This window comes from Megalobrama amblycephala, linkage group LG8 (genome assembly GCF_018812025.1).
Source record: "Megalobrama amblycephala isolate DHTTF-2021 linkage group LG8, ASM1881202v1, whole genome shotgun sequence".
Lineage (NCBI taxonomy): Eukaryota > Metazoa > Chordata > Actinopteri > Cypriniformes > Xenocyprididae > Megalobrama > Megalobrama amblycephala.
In genome coordinates this window covers 4229390-4246668 of record NC_063051.1, presented here as the reverse complement: position 1 = coordinate 4246668, position 17279 = coordinate 4229390, and the positions used below count along the sequence as shown (strand labels likewise).

General features: G+C 35.8%; 1 protein-coding gene across 5 annotated transcripts in view; it reads left to right on the top strand.

The window, feature by feature from the left end:
* frmd4ba (FERM domain containing 4Ba) overlaps positions 1–17279 on the top strand; it is a 55867-nt gene that overhangs the window by 22327 nt on the left and 16261 nt on the right. For 4 of the 5 annotated variants that reach the window (XM_048198824.1, XM_048198822.1, XM_048198820.1 and 1 more), the window contains exons 2-11: positions 1116–1181; positions 1268–1362; positions 1857–1949; positions 2227–2311; positions 4497–4553; positions 4980–5002; positions 13113–13196; positions 14055–14120; positions 14545–14602; positions 14916–15002. In XM_048198824.1, coding sequence (XP_048054781.1) covers positions 1116–1181; positions 1268–1362; positions 1857–1949; positions 2227–2311; positions 4497–4553; positions 4980–5002; positions 13113–13196; positions 14055–14120; positions 14545–14602; positions 14916–15002 — 714 coding nt within the window. Of the gene's footprint in view, positions 1–1115; positions 1182–1267; positions 1363–1856; positions 1950–2226; positions 2312–2956; positions 4406–4496; positions 4554–4979; positions 5003–13112; positions 13197–14054; positions 14121–14544; positions 14603–14915; positions 15003–17279 lie in introns of those variants that run through there. The other variant, XM_048198823.1, reaches the window with a different exon arrangement.

Here is a 17279-nt window from a genome sequence, read left to right as displayed (position 1 = left end):
TGTATTGGACATGGTGAAGGGAACAATGTGTCCTTGCAAGTTCAGGTTTACATCAGTTCAAATTTCTTTAGGCCCTCTTGTTTAAGTCTCTCTCTCTCTCACTTTCTGTTTTTTCTCCACTCTCCCATTGTAAATCAAATGCTACACTCTAAATAGGTTCATAAATAATTAGTACTTCAATTAATATGTAGGATATTCAGAATACAGATTCTGAACAAAATAATAAAATAATAATTGTTTTCATAATTTCTGTTTTCTCTGACTTTGTCGAATACTAAATACTAAAGTCACCCTGCCAAGTGGCTGCCAAGATAACATCTAAATCCAGCTGACTCTACACAGAGATCAATCTTCCCAATGGGAAAAACAATCCAATTTATTAACCCAATATCAGAGGACACATTCTCCTCACATCATTAGATTAGTGTTTATAAGTATTGCAGATGGTGTCTAAATCTGTATTAGAGGTCATGGAAGAGTATGTTCAAAATACTATGCACTTACACACATACAGTGTCAGTAAAAATGTTAATTACACTCCCTTTCAAAAGTTTGGGGTTGATAAAATGTTTTAATGTTTTTGAAAGAAGTCTCTTTTGTTCACAGAGGCTTCATTTATTTGATAAATAATAATAATATAGTGAAATATTATTACAGTGTGAAATAACAATTTTCTATTTTAGTATATTAAAATATAATTTATTCCTGTAATCCAGTCTTTGGTGTCACATGATCCTTCAGAAATCATACTAATATGCTAATTTGCTGCTCAAAAAACATTTTTTATTATTATCAGTGTTGAAAACAGTTGTGCTGCTTAATATTTTTGTTGAAACCATATGTTTTTTTGGGATTCTTTGATTAAATAGAGAGTTCAAAGTAACAGCATTTATTTGAAATGGACATTTTTGTAAAAATTATTGTAATGTAACAAATGCCTTTTATTGTCACTTTTGATCAATGTAATGCATCCTTGCTGAAAGTGTTAATTTCATTCTGACCCCAAACTCTTGAACTATAGTGCACACTATTTTATCCATAACCATATTTATGTGAATTAATAATATACAGATATTGAATATATTAATACTATATACTGCATATGTGTTTTCCAGATGACGGAGGGCCGGCTTTGTCAGGTGCTTCTGCTAGATGACAGGCAGCTGGAACTGCTGGTCCAGGTGAAGCTAACTCACCACACAAACTATAGATAGACAGACAAAAACAGTTGCATTATTAACAGTAACACCTGTTTTCTCTAATACAGCCAAAACTGCTGTCCCGAGATCTCCTGGATCTGGTTTCGTCACATTTCAACCTGAAAGAGAAAGAATATTTTGGAATCTCCTTCACTGATGAGAGGTAAGTTAGTGAAGTGATTTGTTGTCATTGTATAGAAAGACATAATTATTATTGCTTATTAGCACTACTTTACAACTTAATACAAAGACTCCCCCAGTGGATCTTTAATTACAATATTAAACTAGCATGTAATCCCTATACATTACATACATTGTAGTATCATTAGCCAGACACCCTCCCTCAAATAATAACTGAACTACTATAAATCTATGTCAACTTGCATGCTTTCGAACAAAAGGCTTAGATTTTTAAATTAGGCAATTCCACTTTTACAAGGAGCCTATTGTTGTTTTATGATTTTTTTTTTTTAAATACTTACTTGCTTTTGATCATTCATTCAGCCAAACAGAACATATAGGATCATACACAACATTTGAGGTTTAATTATGTGCAACCATAAATAGTTCTTACAAGTCTTTCAAAGACATCATTATGTGTATGTTTCTTATGTGATTTAACCCAAGCATTCAATTAGACTTATTGCCGTTCATCAGGGGTCAAACAAACTGGCTTCAACTGGATCGCAGGGTGCTGGACCATGACTTTTCCAAAAAGTCTGGACCACTTGAGCTCAAATTCCAAGTCAGGTTAGTTCAGATTCACTCATTTGCATGGCCAATGGCTTACCAATAGGGGGCGCTACCAGCACAGTATGAGGCATGCTGGTGCAACTTCAACATGCAAAAGCAAGACAGGCATAGCTGGAGACAAAAGAAGATTTGGCATTGAGATTGACAATAATTTCTTATTCATATCTCTTTATATCACTTTATATTTTAATCTCTTTATATGTGATGATTGTTAGTTTTGGTTTATTATAGCAGTTCATTTATGTTCCTTATTGACTGTTGCTGTTTTCTGTAGGTTTTACATCGAGAGTGTTGCATATTTGAAAGATTCTACCACTGTCGAACTGTTTTTCCGGAATGCTAAGATATCTGTCTTCAATGTAAGTGATCCAAGTATTAAAATCATGTCACAGATCAAAACATCAAAAATCTATTAAAGATTACAATAGTCTTGAAGTAATTTACTGTTATTTTGTAGTGCATTGCATGCTAAAAGTCAATAGAATAATTCATTGCTGTCGTGTTGTATTCTTATGTTTTCTACTACAATTGTCCGTGGATGATTTTTCCCTTTGATTTTTTTGTGAGGCTTTAAAAGAGCTTGGCAGGTGGCTTCCATTAAGTTCTTTTTGATTACGGGCATTTACAGATGACAGCCCTGACACAGCAGGATGCTGCTGGGTTGGCTGGTTCCTCTGTAGCCTCTTTCAACTGTAAAGGCCATTATTGAACCACCAAATCTAACTCAACTTAACACATTTGATAAAGAAAGGTAGTTTGAATTTAGCTTGCTCTCACAGATTTTCTTGTTTTTAGTGTCTAAATAGAAACTATTACAAATGACATTACGAATTCCGAAATAATCATATACATATTTTACTATCTTATGCTGCCTTTTGATGTTCTCCACTGTAATGAAATAATAAAAAGTTCTAATTTACACAAAAATGAGATGGAAAATACTAATATTTGTTACTGGACCAATTTTGAAGCAAGTGGGTACACTCTCAGAAAATAAAGTACATAATTGTACCTTTAGGGGTGCAATGGCTTGTCACTGGGGCTGTACCCTCAAGGGTACTGCTTTTGTACCCTTGGCATATGCTTGGGAACATATATGTACCCTTTTGACCCTCAAAAATGTACATACATGTACCTTGAGGTCCAATAATAAGCCCTATGGGGTACGTTAGTGTAGATTGTACCTACTCTACCCCTATTTCTGAGAGTGTATGTTCAGTGTGATACTGAACCCTATTGAGGTTTACTATTTGCTCATCTTTGACAGAGATTTTATATTTACTTTCTGTATATGGGAATAAATATGACATTTTTAAGGTTTTGGCTGTAATTTTGTACATTTTGCTGCAGTATAAGGTTTAATGCCTAAACATTTAATGTGTATTTAACCGTTTTATTACTGATTGTTTACATGAAAAATCTATGGACTTTATATTAGTTAAGCTAGTAGTTTTTGTTGTGGTTTAAGGATCAAGAATTGTGAAATGTCACTGGTATGGAAAATGTTAATGTGTAAAAACAAGATACAAGATAAATACAAGGTTACATGGGTCAAAAATAAAGAAAACAAAAACTAAACATGACATTTATTACAATGGGTTTATGTGAAGATTGTTTAAGTAAAAGTTTTTATATATTTTTAAAGCCTATTAAATGTTAATAATGGTGGCTTTCAATTATACTATAATGTTAAATGACTATAATTGCACATTTCATCCCCAGAAATTGAGAAAAAAATATATTTAATAGAGATATCAGCAGCAATATCGGTAATCCTGGCCTTCATTCATAGTAACTACTACTTAGTAAAAAGATGCCATTTAACAAATTCAATGTGAAGTTATGTATTATAATATAAAAAGTAAATATAAGCAATATTGCTATTAATCCGTTCTTTGTAATATAGAATGGTGTGATGGGGCGCTGCATATGGCGTGATTGAGTGGCTGAGGGATTTTCCTGGTTGCTGCACAGCGACCCCATGATGACTGATTAATCTACCGTTGTTGTAACTGTAGTACTACACTCTACTACAGCCACAAACTTCTTTAGATATTTATTTAAAATAACCCTTGCGCGGTCGTGTGTTGAAAACAATTTATTTAAATTTATATAAAGTTTTTATATATATATAATTATTTGCGTTCGCGAGACACCAGAGTAACTTCTTTTGATGCACGTTGGTTGAAACACGAGCGCTGAACCTGCTCCTAGACTGTACCATGTCATCCTGGGGTGGTACAAGTTATTTACTGCAGTAACGTTAATTCTGAATATATTAATGTCTTTTTTTAAAAAAAAAATGCTAAATTCATGTGTTAGCGTAATAATTTGTTAGTCATGTAATGATACACTGCGTGTAGATAAAAATGAATACTGTTGTACAGACACCCTGTGTTTGTTTACAAAGATGGTATCGTCCACAGTGGAACCTGTGTGTGGAACTGAAAACGGTTGGTGGGATAAATAGTTAGGTTTGGTGTCTGCCGAAACCGTAATAAAGCGATTTAATAATTTTTTACTCTTTCCTTTTAAAACTTACAGGAAAACATTGAAGTGGAGAGTGAGATCGTTTTTAAGTTAGCTGCATACACTGTTCAGGTGAGTGAGAATTTGAGTTCTCTGGGTTAGTTTTGACAGACTCGCTGCGAGTCATTTTCATACGCAATTTGTATCTCCTGAACTGATTTTAAACTGTTTTATAACTAAACCCGTTACAACGACATGCGTACTACTGTATGTCTAGTTTTTACCTCAGAATTTGCATTTGTCTTTTCGCTAAACTGTAGTATAAAACGACGTTCCTTCGTACGCTTGTATTTGTGCGTTGAAGTGCTTAGGGTGCAACTTCACTGTAAATATATCAACTTTTCATTAATTGGCAAATGTCTAATACAAAGTTTAGAGGCGTGTGGTCTAAACCCACTCTGGAGTTAAGCTTCTTACCGCATTGACTCAAGACACAAGCATGTATAGAGGTTCAGTCTGAAATGATTCATCAACAAGCACTTTTGTCTCTTTCTCTAGGAGGCAAACGGAGACTACACAAGGTAAGAGAGATCTTGGTAGACATTAGATCAGACAGACTTTATATTCTAATATGTAACTATATATTGTTTGTTTGACTTTAAATAATTAATAGATAGTGTTCTAAATTAAGAAAGAAACTCTAGTAAAAGTTTATTTATCACCTAGTAAAAGTCAAACATTTTCTAATTGTCCAACTTTGTAACATACACCTGCTCGGACACCTGTGTGAACTTGAGGGAAACTTTAATCCACTAAAATGACCTTGAACCAGGTGGTTAACAGAAAATTCAATGACTGAAAGTTCTGTGACAAGGTTAAGGATCATTTGTGAGCAGAATTTTTTTTTATTATTATTATTTTCTGTGCAATGACATGTACATTGAGTACAGCTGAAGTTTACAAATACTTTTAGCCTCACTGTATACGTCTGGTATTTGTTGGGATCAAAACGTTAGTATTAAGGTTATTTTTGAAAATGTCACCATCATAGGTTAAGCTTCCTGTTCTCACAGTTTAGCCTTATAAAATTTGATAGTGTCCATTAATCAACAGCAAGTAACGGGCGTAGGGGTTACAAGGCTAAACTCTTAAGATATTTAACTTTTATTACTGCTTTAAATGACATAACATTTATAACTCAATCATAAATCAATTCCTTTTCAGACCAAACATGAAAGGAAAAAAATGGCTGCGCTCACTTTTTGCACAGGTGTTCGATTGATTAAAAATTCCATCATACCATATAAAATAACTAGAAAATAAAAAGGTCATGCTCTATGATTGTATTTGTATTGATAAAGATTGTGTCCATCCAACTTGGTGGAATTAAGCCTTTGCAAGTTAGATCCATCTAAAAGTAAGCACTTTTAAGTTAATGTTTAGGTTGTGTGCCTCAATGTTTTGTTGTGAATCCATCCAGCTCTAGTTGATCATTTCCAAAGGAAACTTTTAATGAGTGATTAGAACTGGCAGTCTATGGCATATGTTATGTATATGTCCATGGCTTGGATATTTCTGGTCTTAAACCTTGAAAAAGGACCCTTTGCATGTGCATTTCATGTACGACAGCATAATTCAATTCAGAGCTTTTTGTTGTTTATAAATGTTGCCCACTTTCTAAGCACATTTCTACAATCACCATACCAGTTGGCATATTACCTAGTTCTCCGTTCATAAATTTTCAGGAGGTTTACTCCAAATGATTAGTTGTTGTGAGTAATGGAATTCTTCATCTTCTCTGTTAACATGCACTTGAGGCAGTGAATGGGATGCATAGGGATAAAGCAATCTTTTAACGTAACACTAACAAATGAAAAGGGTGAATTGGTCAGCAAGGTTTGAACATGTGTTGGTCACTCTTTCTCAGTAGCCTTGCAGTTCATTATTGGAAAACAGAGATTGTCCACTGTTGAGCTGAGTGAGAACAGAGGTGTGCAAACAGGCCCTTTTTCTCTGAAAATGTTTACCTTGCAACAACGACTGCTTTTGTTTAGCATTGGGGAACTTGTTAAATGCCTCGTGAAATGGCTTGACAAGCTTTGTTTTCTTTCTGTTTTGACGTGCTTCTGTCGAAATGGACAGGAAGGGACAAATTGAAAGGGCTCATCGGGAAAATGGGAGGTTAGAGTACACTGGTGGCATATTAGGCATGTGGCATACTATAAAATTGTAGTTTTTTGTATAATTTTATTCAGCAAGGTTGCATTAAATTGATCAAAAGTGACAGTAAAGACATTTTATAATGTTACAACGAATTTCTGTTTCAAATGAATGCTGTTCTTTTGAACTTTCTATTCATCAAAGAATCCTGTTTCATCCACAAATATATTAAGCTGTTTTCAACATTGATCATAAGAAATGTTTCTGGAGCATATTGAAAGTCAGCATATTACAAGAGTCATGTGACACTGAAGACTCAAGGAATGACTGCTGAAAATTCAACTTTGGCATTACAGGAATAAATTACATTTTAAAATATATTAAATAGAAAATGGTTATTTTACATTGTAATAATATTTCACAATATTCATGTTTTACTGTATTTTTGATCAAATAAATGCAGCCTTGCTGAGCATAAGATAAATTTTTTAAAACCTTTAAAAATTTTAATAAATACCCCACACTTTTGAAATGTTAGTGTATTCCCAATTTTGAGTTTTTGGTTAAAGATATAGGTGGGTCATGCCAATTCATTTTTATGCCTGATATGACCTTCACTATTTATTTGCTGGCACATAATTAAGCAGTGCGGTCAAGCAGATCTGGTAGCAGAGTATCATTACTGATAGCATCCTCTTATAGTTTAAGTGGGCTTAACATGCAGCAGCAAACCCTTAGACCTTCTCTTCCTCTAATTTCTGTTATTTCATGAGGATGAAGACTCCCAGATCTCATAAAGCCTGAGCGGTTGCATTTGGAGGCCCAGGGCTTTAAGTTTATGTAGGAAGCTAGAAGACCCCCACCTCTTCTCATATAAACCTCCTCCTCTCCTCTGTTAAGACTGCATAGATGTTAGTGGAAAGGGAGTGGAGACATCTCCCGTTGGCAGACGATAGGGCGTCATGCAGGATGCTGATGTCATTTGTCTGCAGTTTATGTCAGGAGCAACCACGCAGGGGTTCTCCCTATACAACCGCCTTTCAATATGTCCTAGTTCTTTAGAAAGCATATGGAAAGTTTAAGAAGTTGTCACTTTTAAAATAAAAAAATATGCACTATTATATTTAAATACTATAATGATAATCCTTGATTCTGTTGAACCTGAATTCTAAGCAGAAATCACATTCAGTTCAAGGACGTTGACATCAAATGACCTGTAGAGTGCAGTTGTTGGGTTCTGGAATTAAAAACTCCATTTATTTTCTCCATAGAGAAATTTGTTTTTAACAATAACTTATTAACCTTTAAAGATATTGTTTGTGTGTGTATATATATATATATATATATATATATATATATATATATATATATATATATATATATATATATATATATATATATATATATATATATATATATATATATATATATATGCATCGTTAATACTTTTGATCTTTTATTTAAAAAATCTACAAAAATCCAACCTTTCATTGGAGAATAATAATTATTTTTAAATGGGGTTAAAATCTCATTATGAGAGAAAAGTTTTTCTCTAATACACATTGCTCACAATTAATCATACCCTTTTATTCAATACTTTTTTCAACCTCCTTTTGCCAAGATAACAGCTCTGAGTCTTCTCTTATAATGCCTGATGAGTTTGGAGAACACCTGACAAGAGACCAGAGACCATTCCTTCATGCAGAATCTCTCCAGATCCTTCAGATTCCCAGCTCCATGTTGGTGCTTCTTCTCTTCAGTTCACTCCACTCATTTTCTTTAGGGTTCAGGTCAGGGCACTGGGATGAAGCTTGGTTTTGTGTTCAGTGACCCATTTTTGCGTTGGTTTTGATGTTTGTTTTGGATCATTGTCCTGATGGAAGATCCAACCACAGCCCATTATATGACTTCTAACAGGGACAGTCAGGTTTTGATTTTTTTTATCTGTTGGTATTTGATAGAATCCATGATGCCATGTATCTGAACAAGATGTGCAAGACCTCCAGCAGAAAAATAGGCCCACAACATTAAAGATACAGCAGTATATTTCATTGTACACATGGGGTACTTTTTACCCCTGTGTGCACAAAACCCATTTTAAAGGTCCCGTTCTTCATGATCCCATGTTTCAAACTTTAGTTAGTGTATAATGTTGTTGTTAGAGTATAAATAAAATCTGTAAAATTTTAAAGCTTAAAGTTCAATGCCAAGCAAGATATTTTATTTAACAGAAGTCGCCTACATCGAACGGCCAGTTTGGACTACATCCCTCTACTTCCTTCTTTAATGACGTCACTAAAACAGTTTTTTGACTAACCTCCGCCCACAGGAATACACAAAAAAGGGGGCGTGGTCTTGTTGCGCTCCCACGGAGAAGAGCAAGAGTTGTGTTTGTAGAGTGTGTTTGTCGCCATGTCGTCGAAACGCTGTTATTTTCATCCCGCAGTCCAATCACCTTTGTTTGGCCTTCCCAGGGACGCTGTACTTAGAGATCAATGGTTACAATTTATGTTTACTATTATAATCCACATGTAAAACTATGTGCAGCACATTTTGCTGAGGACAGCTTCCTCAATCTCAATCAGTTTAATGCCGGATTCGCACAAAGATTATTCTTGAAAGATGGAGCAGAAGCTGCTGTCGAATCACAACACAGGAACCGCTGGCACAATCAGAACTCGTTACGTATTTCTGAAGGAGGGACTTCATAGAACAAGGAAGTCATCAGCCCGTTTTTATGACAGTGAAAACAGCGGTATACAGATAAGTAAATGATGTGAAAAATACTGTGTTTTTTTACACGCGAAACATGAACACATGTTATATTGCACACTATAAACACAATCAAAGCTTCAAAAAAAACACGAAAAATGGGACCTTTAAGTGTTTGCTGCTAAAAAAGCAAATTTTTTTGCTTTATCTCACCATGTTTTGAGATTTGATTGTCTTTCTGAAATTGTTTTGTTAGCACGTTGCTAATGTACTGTTAAATGTGGCTAAAGTTACCATTGTTTCTAAATGTATTCACGGAGACCAGAGCCATGTTGTTATTCTAATTTTTAACCCGAAAATGCTTGCAGTCTGTATAATTCATAAACGCATCACCAATTTTAGCAAACATCCACAAAATACATGCCGTACCCGTACCTAGGTGATCACAAACAGTTTGAATTAATCCATTTTGAGAGTTATATTTGCTGTGTGAGCTTCTCCTGTATTGTTTATGCCTCCGTGTATTTGAATCGCAAGCTTGGAGGCAGGGAGCACGAGCTCATTTGCATTTAAAGCTACACGCACCAAAATCAGCACTTTTTTTTTCTCCGACCCAAAAATAGGCAGGAAAACCTGCTATAATAAAAAATCTATGGGGTATTTTGAGTTGAAACTTCACAGACACAGTCTGCGGACACCAGAGACTTACATTACATCTTATAAAAAGGGGTATAATAAGTCACTTTTAAATGAATAGTTATATTTCTCTATAGTTTTTCATTTGATTGTCCTTCGTAATGCTTCAGTGAAGGGAAAGTAGGTCTACCCCTCACTAAAGCACAAAGTATACTTCGGCCGATTAAAGGTTTGTAATGTTGTGATTCACCTTGCAACTAGTTTGCTTGGTTCTTGGCTTAATATAATGCTTTAAGGAAGACTTTTAAAAATCCCTATAGGAAAAACAAATGGAAACAATACTTCCGAAACCAACACCGCTGAAAAAGTGGGCGGGCACTAATGCACTCTATATGGATTCTTGAAAAAGCTGACACATGGCTCTAACTCCTCCATGCGTTTCTTGTGCTGGGTTAAGCGTTTACCCGCCCTTCCTTGCCAACTCTTTGATAGTACAGACAGTATAATGAATTCCAGATTGCTGACAAGGCATTGCAGTCTCAGGGCACCAACTTACTGTATTTTACCACATCATCAACCCAGCCTGCTAGATTTATACCTTCAAACTTATCATAAATTGCTGAACTGCAGAACCAACTGGCTTGGAAAGGGAAGAGCACCAGGGAATATAGTGGTGCTTAGTCGAGCAAGGTATTAATGGGCTGATAAGCATGACTTTACATGTTATCAATTCTGTAACCTATTTCCTTTTGTTTTCAATTAATTTTCAAAGTATTCTGACTCAGATGTTGTGGTTTTAAAGTGTTCTGCACATTTAAATCAGTTCTTGCCCCTTTGCTTTCTGAATAATTGCTTCCTGTAAAAACAATATCGCCCACTTCACCCTCAACTTGGTTTTGGAAAAGATCAGATCAAAGCTTGCTAGAACAGATCAGATGTCTGAAAACACATTACATGAGGGTTTTCTATAACACTGCTGTCCTGTTTTATGAATTCAGGTGTTATGTCTTTCCTTCCATCACAATGGTGCCAGTTACACGCTTTGTATAGCTTTTGTTGTAGCCTTCTAAGCTCTTAAAGGGATAGTTATTGCAAAAATGAAATAGAAAATCTGTCATTGTTCACTCACCCCCATGCCATTTCAAACGTGTATTACTTTCTTCAATTCAGCACAGAAGAACACATGATTATTGATGCACTAGATGCCATTTGTCCATGCAATTACATGCTTTGTGTTCCAGGGAAGAAAGTAAGTCATACGGCTTTGGAATAACATGAGCGTGAATTATATGACAAAACTATTACTTTAAACATGCTAACTGTATATTATTTAGGCAACAGACTTTTACATTGAATTATAGCACACTCTCTCCACTGAGATAAGATGCTATTAGCTCAAGTACTGCATCATAACTAACTTCAGCTTAAATTTGTAACCTTACAAGGGAAATCTCAGTTTTTACATTTACATCTAATCTTTAAATATTGGGTTCTGAGTGACTATAAAAAGTCAAGCCAAGATTTTTGTAGTTGCAGAATAGAAAAAAAAAATGCATGCCTCGTAATGATTTGTAATTTAAACACTGATTGGTTTAAAGTGTAAGCATTGTGAGCTGTTTGCAATAGGAAGCCCATCTTTCTGAAAAGGAATTCCAGCACGAGGATGAAAGATAAAAACAATGTGTTCTCCAAACATCAAGAAGCTCTAAGAGAAAAGTATGCAAACATCAGTAAATCGGTGTCATCACTTATCACCTCAAGTTCTATTTCAAAAGAATGAAACCTGCTCTCCTCAACCAAACATTATCTCCTAAATCACACCATGTTTTGGCCAAACAAGACACACCATGTTTTGGCCAAGCATTTACAGAATCTATACATTATATTCTTTCAGGTTTGCCATATCAGTTTGAAAATGTCAATTTTCAATAAAATCTAATGAAATGATAACCTATTAAAATATATGGAAAAATTGTTTGTAAATTATTGGTTGTAAATTATGAAAGGTGTTGCAGTAATGAGAGACATCGGTCAAAATCAAATAAAAATGTCTAATATTTCAATGTTTCAAGTAACTACACTTGACTGTTGATTGTTTTTAAAATAAGAATTTATTAGTAGCTTTCCTAATGGTATTGACATTTTTAGACTGTTGAGGCAATGAGATATTTAAGGGCATGTTTTGGAAAATATGTTTAAAAAGAAATTGACAGTAAATATTTTTAAATTAATTTTAACAAATCCTTTTAAAGGATTAGTTCACTTTCAAATGAAAATTAGCCCAAGCTTTACTCACCCTCACGCCATCCTAGGTGTATATGACTCTCTTCTTTCTGATGAAAACAATCGGAGAAATATTAATAAATATCCTGACGCATCCAAGCTTTATAATGGCAGTGAATGGGGGTCACTAGTATGAGCTGAAGAAAGTGTTTCCATATACATCCATCCATCATAAACGTGTACTCCACACGGCTCCTGGGTGGTTAATAAAGGCCTTCTGAAGTGAAACGATGCCAGATCACCTTCCGTATTCAATGTACGAAGAAAGCGTAAAACTCTTGAAGTTCAAAAAGCTTAAGCTACATCCTACGCCTTCCCTATTCAACTTACGGAAAAAATGTAACTGACGCGACGGCAGTTTACACTTTCTTTATACGTTGAATACGGAAGGCGGTCTGTTGGATATTTTACTTCATAACTTGTTAAATATGAATTTTTATTTTTTATTTTTTACACAAACATTTCGCTTCAGAAGGTCTTTATTAACCCCCCGGAGCCATGTGGAGTACACGTTTATGATGGATGGATGGATGTGGATGCAAGCACTTTCTTCAGCTCATAATAGTGACACCTGTTCACTGCCATTATAAAGCTCAGATGCATCAGGATATTTATTAATATTTCTCTGATTGTGTTCATCAGAAAGAATGGTGTCATATACACCTAGGATGGCTTGAGGGTGAGTAAAGCTTGGGCTAATTTTCATTTGAAAGTGAACTAATCCTTTAATGCCCCAAAACAAGGAAATCTGTTGATGCAAGTCTTTACTTTTTTTTTTTTTTTTGCCTCTATACTACAATCATATCTATGTTACTACCATGCTAGGCCACCCATTTCTCATTTCTGAAGTATTTCATTTTAACACAATTAGTGATGTTTGTGTTTGTTTCAATCTTTTAGTGATGAAAGCACAAGATCAGACTTAAAAAAGCTTCCAGCTTTCCCTACCGCGGTTTTGAAGGAGCACCCATCATTAGCATTCTGGTAAGACTGCATTTTTGTTTCTGTAATAAAGGCAGGTAACAATTTTCAGAGTGAGACGCAATATTCAGTAGGAAATGAAGAACATTATTCAGTGTCTAATACCCACAAATGACACACAGAGTGTGAATATGTGTGTTATTGCAGTCTTGAAACTCAAAGTCTTTAGTGTATCCAGGTTGTAGTGTGCAAGCTGTAGCCTGTTTATTTCAAACAAACCTTGTTAATTAACTTGCTTGTTAATTATGCCTGCCCTCTGGCTACTGTAACCCTAGACGTCTAGATGTTGAAGTCTACCACCTTTAAAGAATTGATGTGGCAGCTTTAATCAATGGGTATTGAGTGTGGGGAGCAGTAACACAGTAAACCAGTTAACAGACAGCAATTATTGAAGTGTGTGAGTGGGAATGAGTATGTTAGGAAACAGCTGTGCATTAGTGCAAGTGTTTAAGGGGCAGCTGTGCGAGTGACTGCATAAGCAGCTGTTAGTTTATGTATAAAAATTGTCTATAGATTGTAATTTTATTGGTGTAAAAGTTTCCTGTAATGTTCATCTGTCATTATTAATTTCCTTTTTGTTGTTTCATATTAATAGTGGACATGAATACTTACAGCGTGTGTGTGTATGTGTGTTTGAGGAACCGGTTATTAGGATAATTGCCACAAACAGTGTGTGTGTGATTCACAGGACAGCCAGCCAGATGGCATTTCACACATGGATGCACCTGGTGTAATATCTGACTAGTTAATAGTCTGACTATCCACGTCATTTAAATGGCACATTCACATGTTGGTCTCATGCTCAATTACTATTTTGTTGCCGTTGTGCGGATGGTAACGTTTCTCCCTTTTACCCTCTAGCGAAGATAAAGTAATCGAGCATTATAAGAAGCTAAAAGGACTCAGTCGTGGACAGGCTATCGTACGGTAAGCACACTAATAATTTATATGCCTGACAGAAAGGAACTGCGAGTCTGAGCCTGTTGCCCTACCTCTGATAACTGCTGCAGTTGTTTGTGGAAGGGCGAAACTGCGTAATTAATTAGACCACATTACTGAAAGTGACTGCTTTCAGCCGGCCTAATCACACTGTCCCACTTTATTTTTAGCTCATTGGGATGAGACAAGGTCATTTCTGTCAGCTTGATTTGTGCTCCTGCATTGATATATTGACATTGTCCCTCACTGTGAAGGCACCAGGAGTTTGTAGGACTACTGTCAGTGACAAATTATAGATGATTAACTAGGGTTAAAATGTTGTTCATCCTTTTTGTTTTTGTCTGAAACACTGTCTTATTAACTTTCTGTGCTATACCATCATTCACTAGACTGTTGTAACTTCAATCAACAGGTATCTGACCTTAGTTGAGTCCTTGCCTGCATATGGAGTTCATTACTACAAAGTGAAGGTATGTGGTTTGATTTATCATGTGGTATTTTTTAGGACATACAAACCTAGACATTATAAATACTGAAGCTGCCATAAATAGTACGTCCTTAACTTGATTTATGGTTGGTTAAATAATTAAACACTAGTAAAATGTGTGTGGTATAATTATAATTGTGCTTAGATCATTAGAAATGTCTCTAGAGATCAACAGTGCTACTGTATGTGAAAGGCTGTGTTGGTTGAACCCATTTGAACTTTTTATTTCTCTACCATTAACAGACAAAAGCAGTAATTACCTTTCCTTTTTAAAAAAAACCTCTTCTCTTTCACAGGACAAACAGGGCATACCGTGGTGGTTGGGGATTAGCTACAAAGGCATTGGCCAGTACGACCTGCAAGACAAGCTCAAGCCACGAAAGGTTTGCTGTTTTGTTTGTTTGTTTTTGTTTTTCTCTTGTGCTAAGAGCCTTGTACAAGGGTTCAGTGGTGATGGAGAAAATTCTATGGTTCTTTCTAGGTTCAAACTCATAATTTAGGGGCCTTCCTCTATTTACTGTATGTTTTAAATAATTAAACACTGTGTTGTCAAAGTTGATATTGTGGCTTTATATATGGTCAGACACTTGCATTATATTATTGACATTGTACTAAAATCAAGCTCAAATGGAGTTACAAGGTTTTTGACCAGTTTTGTCTAGGGATGCACAAATTATGATTTTTCATTGCCAATTCTGATGTTTTTACAAGCAAATTGGGCGATTCCAAAACCAGTTGCAAATTTTTTTCTTCAAGCAAATTTATTAGTTTTTAACAGCAGATGGCGCATTAGGCTATTTTTTAACCGCATGTTCAAATGCTCATGAAGAAGACCGCTCATGCGTTCGGCTGAGTCTGAGAATGTATTTGCACCTCAGAATGCTTTTATGACGCGAGATTAATAAACAGCCCACTGCAAACACCCTTGTAATTCACTTCAACCTTTTTGAACTTTATGAATGATTATTTTATAGAAGGTTCAAGTGGTGTGTGGAAGGAATTGTAAGGAATCAGAGTACGGCTGTTTCTAAAGCACACAGTGCCAACTGCTGTTGAAAACTAAGCTCAGAATCGATTCTAGAGAGAATCGCGATACATACGGAAAATATCAGAATTGATCCAGAAACATTTCTCGATTCATGATGCGTCGATGTATTGTCCCATCCCTAGTGGATATCTACTCTAGTTTGCTTGCTACCAAGTGCCTAAAAAATTTGAAATATCTTCAGATTTAATGACAGTAAACTAAGCAAATTCAGTGCTTAAAGTTCATCCTTAGACACAGTCATTGTATTAACCCAGTACCTTTGTTTCCACGTGGATTGGTGTGCCCCAAATTCCAGATGTTAGGCCATGTCAGCCAATCAGATTTTTGTGTGCAGTATGCATTTCCCAAAAATGTCCTATTTAGATATCTCCCTGCTTTCATTTTGTGTTCATTTTCATTTTTAATGAACATCCTCATTTATCACATTTCAAGGCTGTGAGAGATTTGTAACCATTGCTCTTTTTTTTTATGAGGAGGACTTCTATATTTTATCCCAACCTCACTCATTAAAGTGTCTGTTAATTGGCATCCATTACACCAATGCTTTGTAGGATGCAGCTGGGTGTGTATGTATATTCAGCCCTGTGTCAGTGTTAATGGGCATGTCCCACTCTGTAACCCTGCTGCATGGCTGCAATGAACACCAGCCCCTCCATGTGGAGGGTGTAATTATGGAGCTTCATGGGGAGCAGTTCTGGGGCAGGAACTGGAGCAATGCCAGCAATGTGATGTCTGAAGGGGGATTGGCTCCATTGACAGAGCCCCCATCAGCTCTTCTCCTGGCAAAACTAAGACAGCTACGGGAGGGTTAGAGAGTAAACATCTTCCTTTCTGTTTCTCATTTTGTCTTAACAGAAGGATAATGTGGCAGTACCATGATAAAGTGAATCTATCACATAGTATTACCAAGATGCTTTGATATATATATTCACATTTTTACAAGGTACCATGTCCAAAAAAAGGTTTCCCATTATTTCCCTCTACTTTTTGTGTGTCTTTTCCCACTCGACTGAGTGTTTTAACACTCTCTTTTTGAAAGTACACTAGGCCCTGTCAGAGTGCAACCCATCATCTGGCCAGTATTGATTGTGCTTCCTGCCAAGAGGGCAGTTTTTGTGTCCGCCCGCCCCCCAATCTTCTTCCAGCACGCCAAGCTCATTATGCAAATCTGACCACCATTGTGCATTTCACTCAGGCCAGACAATTGATCAAGCAATAAAACACAATTAGCTTAGCAGGGGGCCATAGAGGAGAGCGAGGGGTCTCGCGGCTGTAACTCCTCCACATGCGAGAGCTATTGGGGGTCTTCAGTATTAAAAGAAGCTCCCAAACTTTTTGTCTGAACTTTCCCGGGCTCTGAACTGATGTCCTATGAAAGCATTCAATTAAATGTATTTTGTATTGTTGCTGATAAAGGGAAATTTGAAAAAAGCAAAACTCCAGTCATTTATAGGGAAGTTGCTGTAGATCTTGACATACTGCTTGGCAGATGATGGTTAATAATAAAAATTCTTAATTTTGGTTGTGTTTACACTGAATGATGTGCTTTTGTATATTATTTCACTGGGACATCCTCTATTGCAAACTTTTTGATGCCAAATGACCCCTAAGT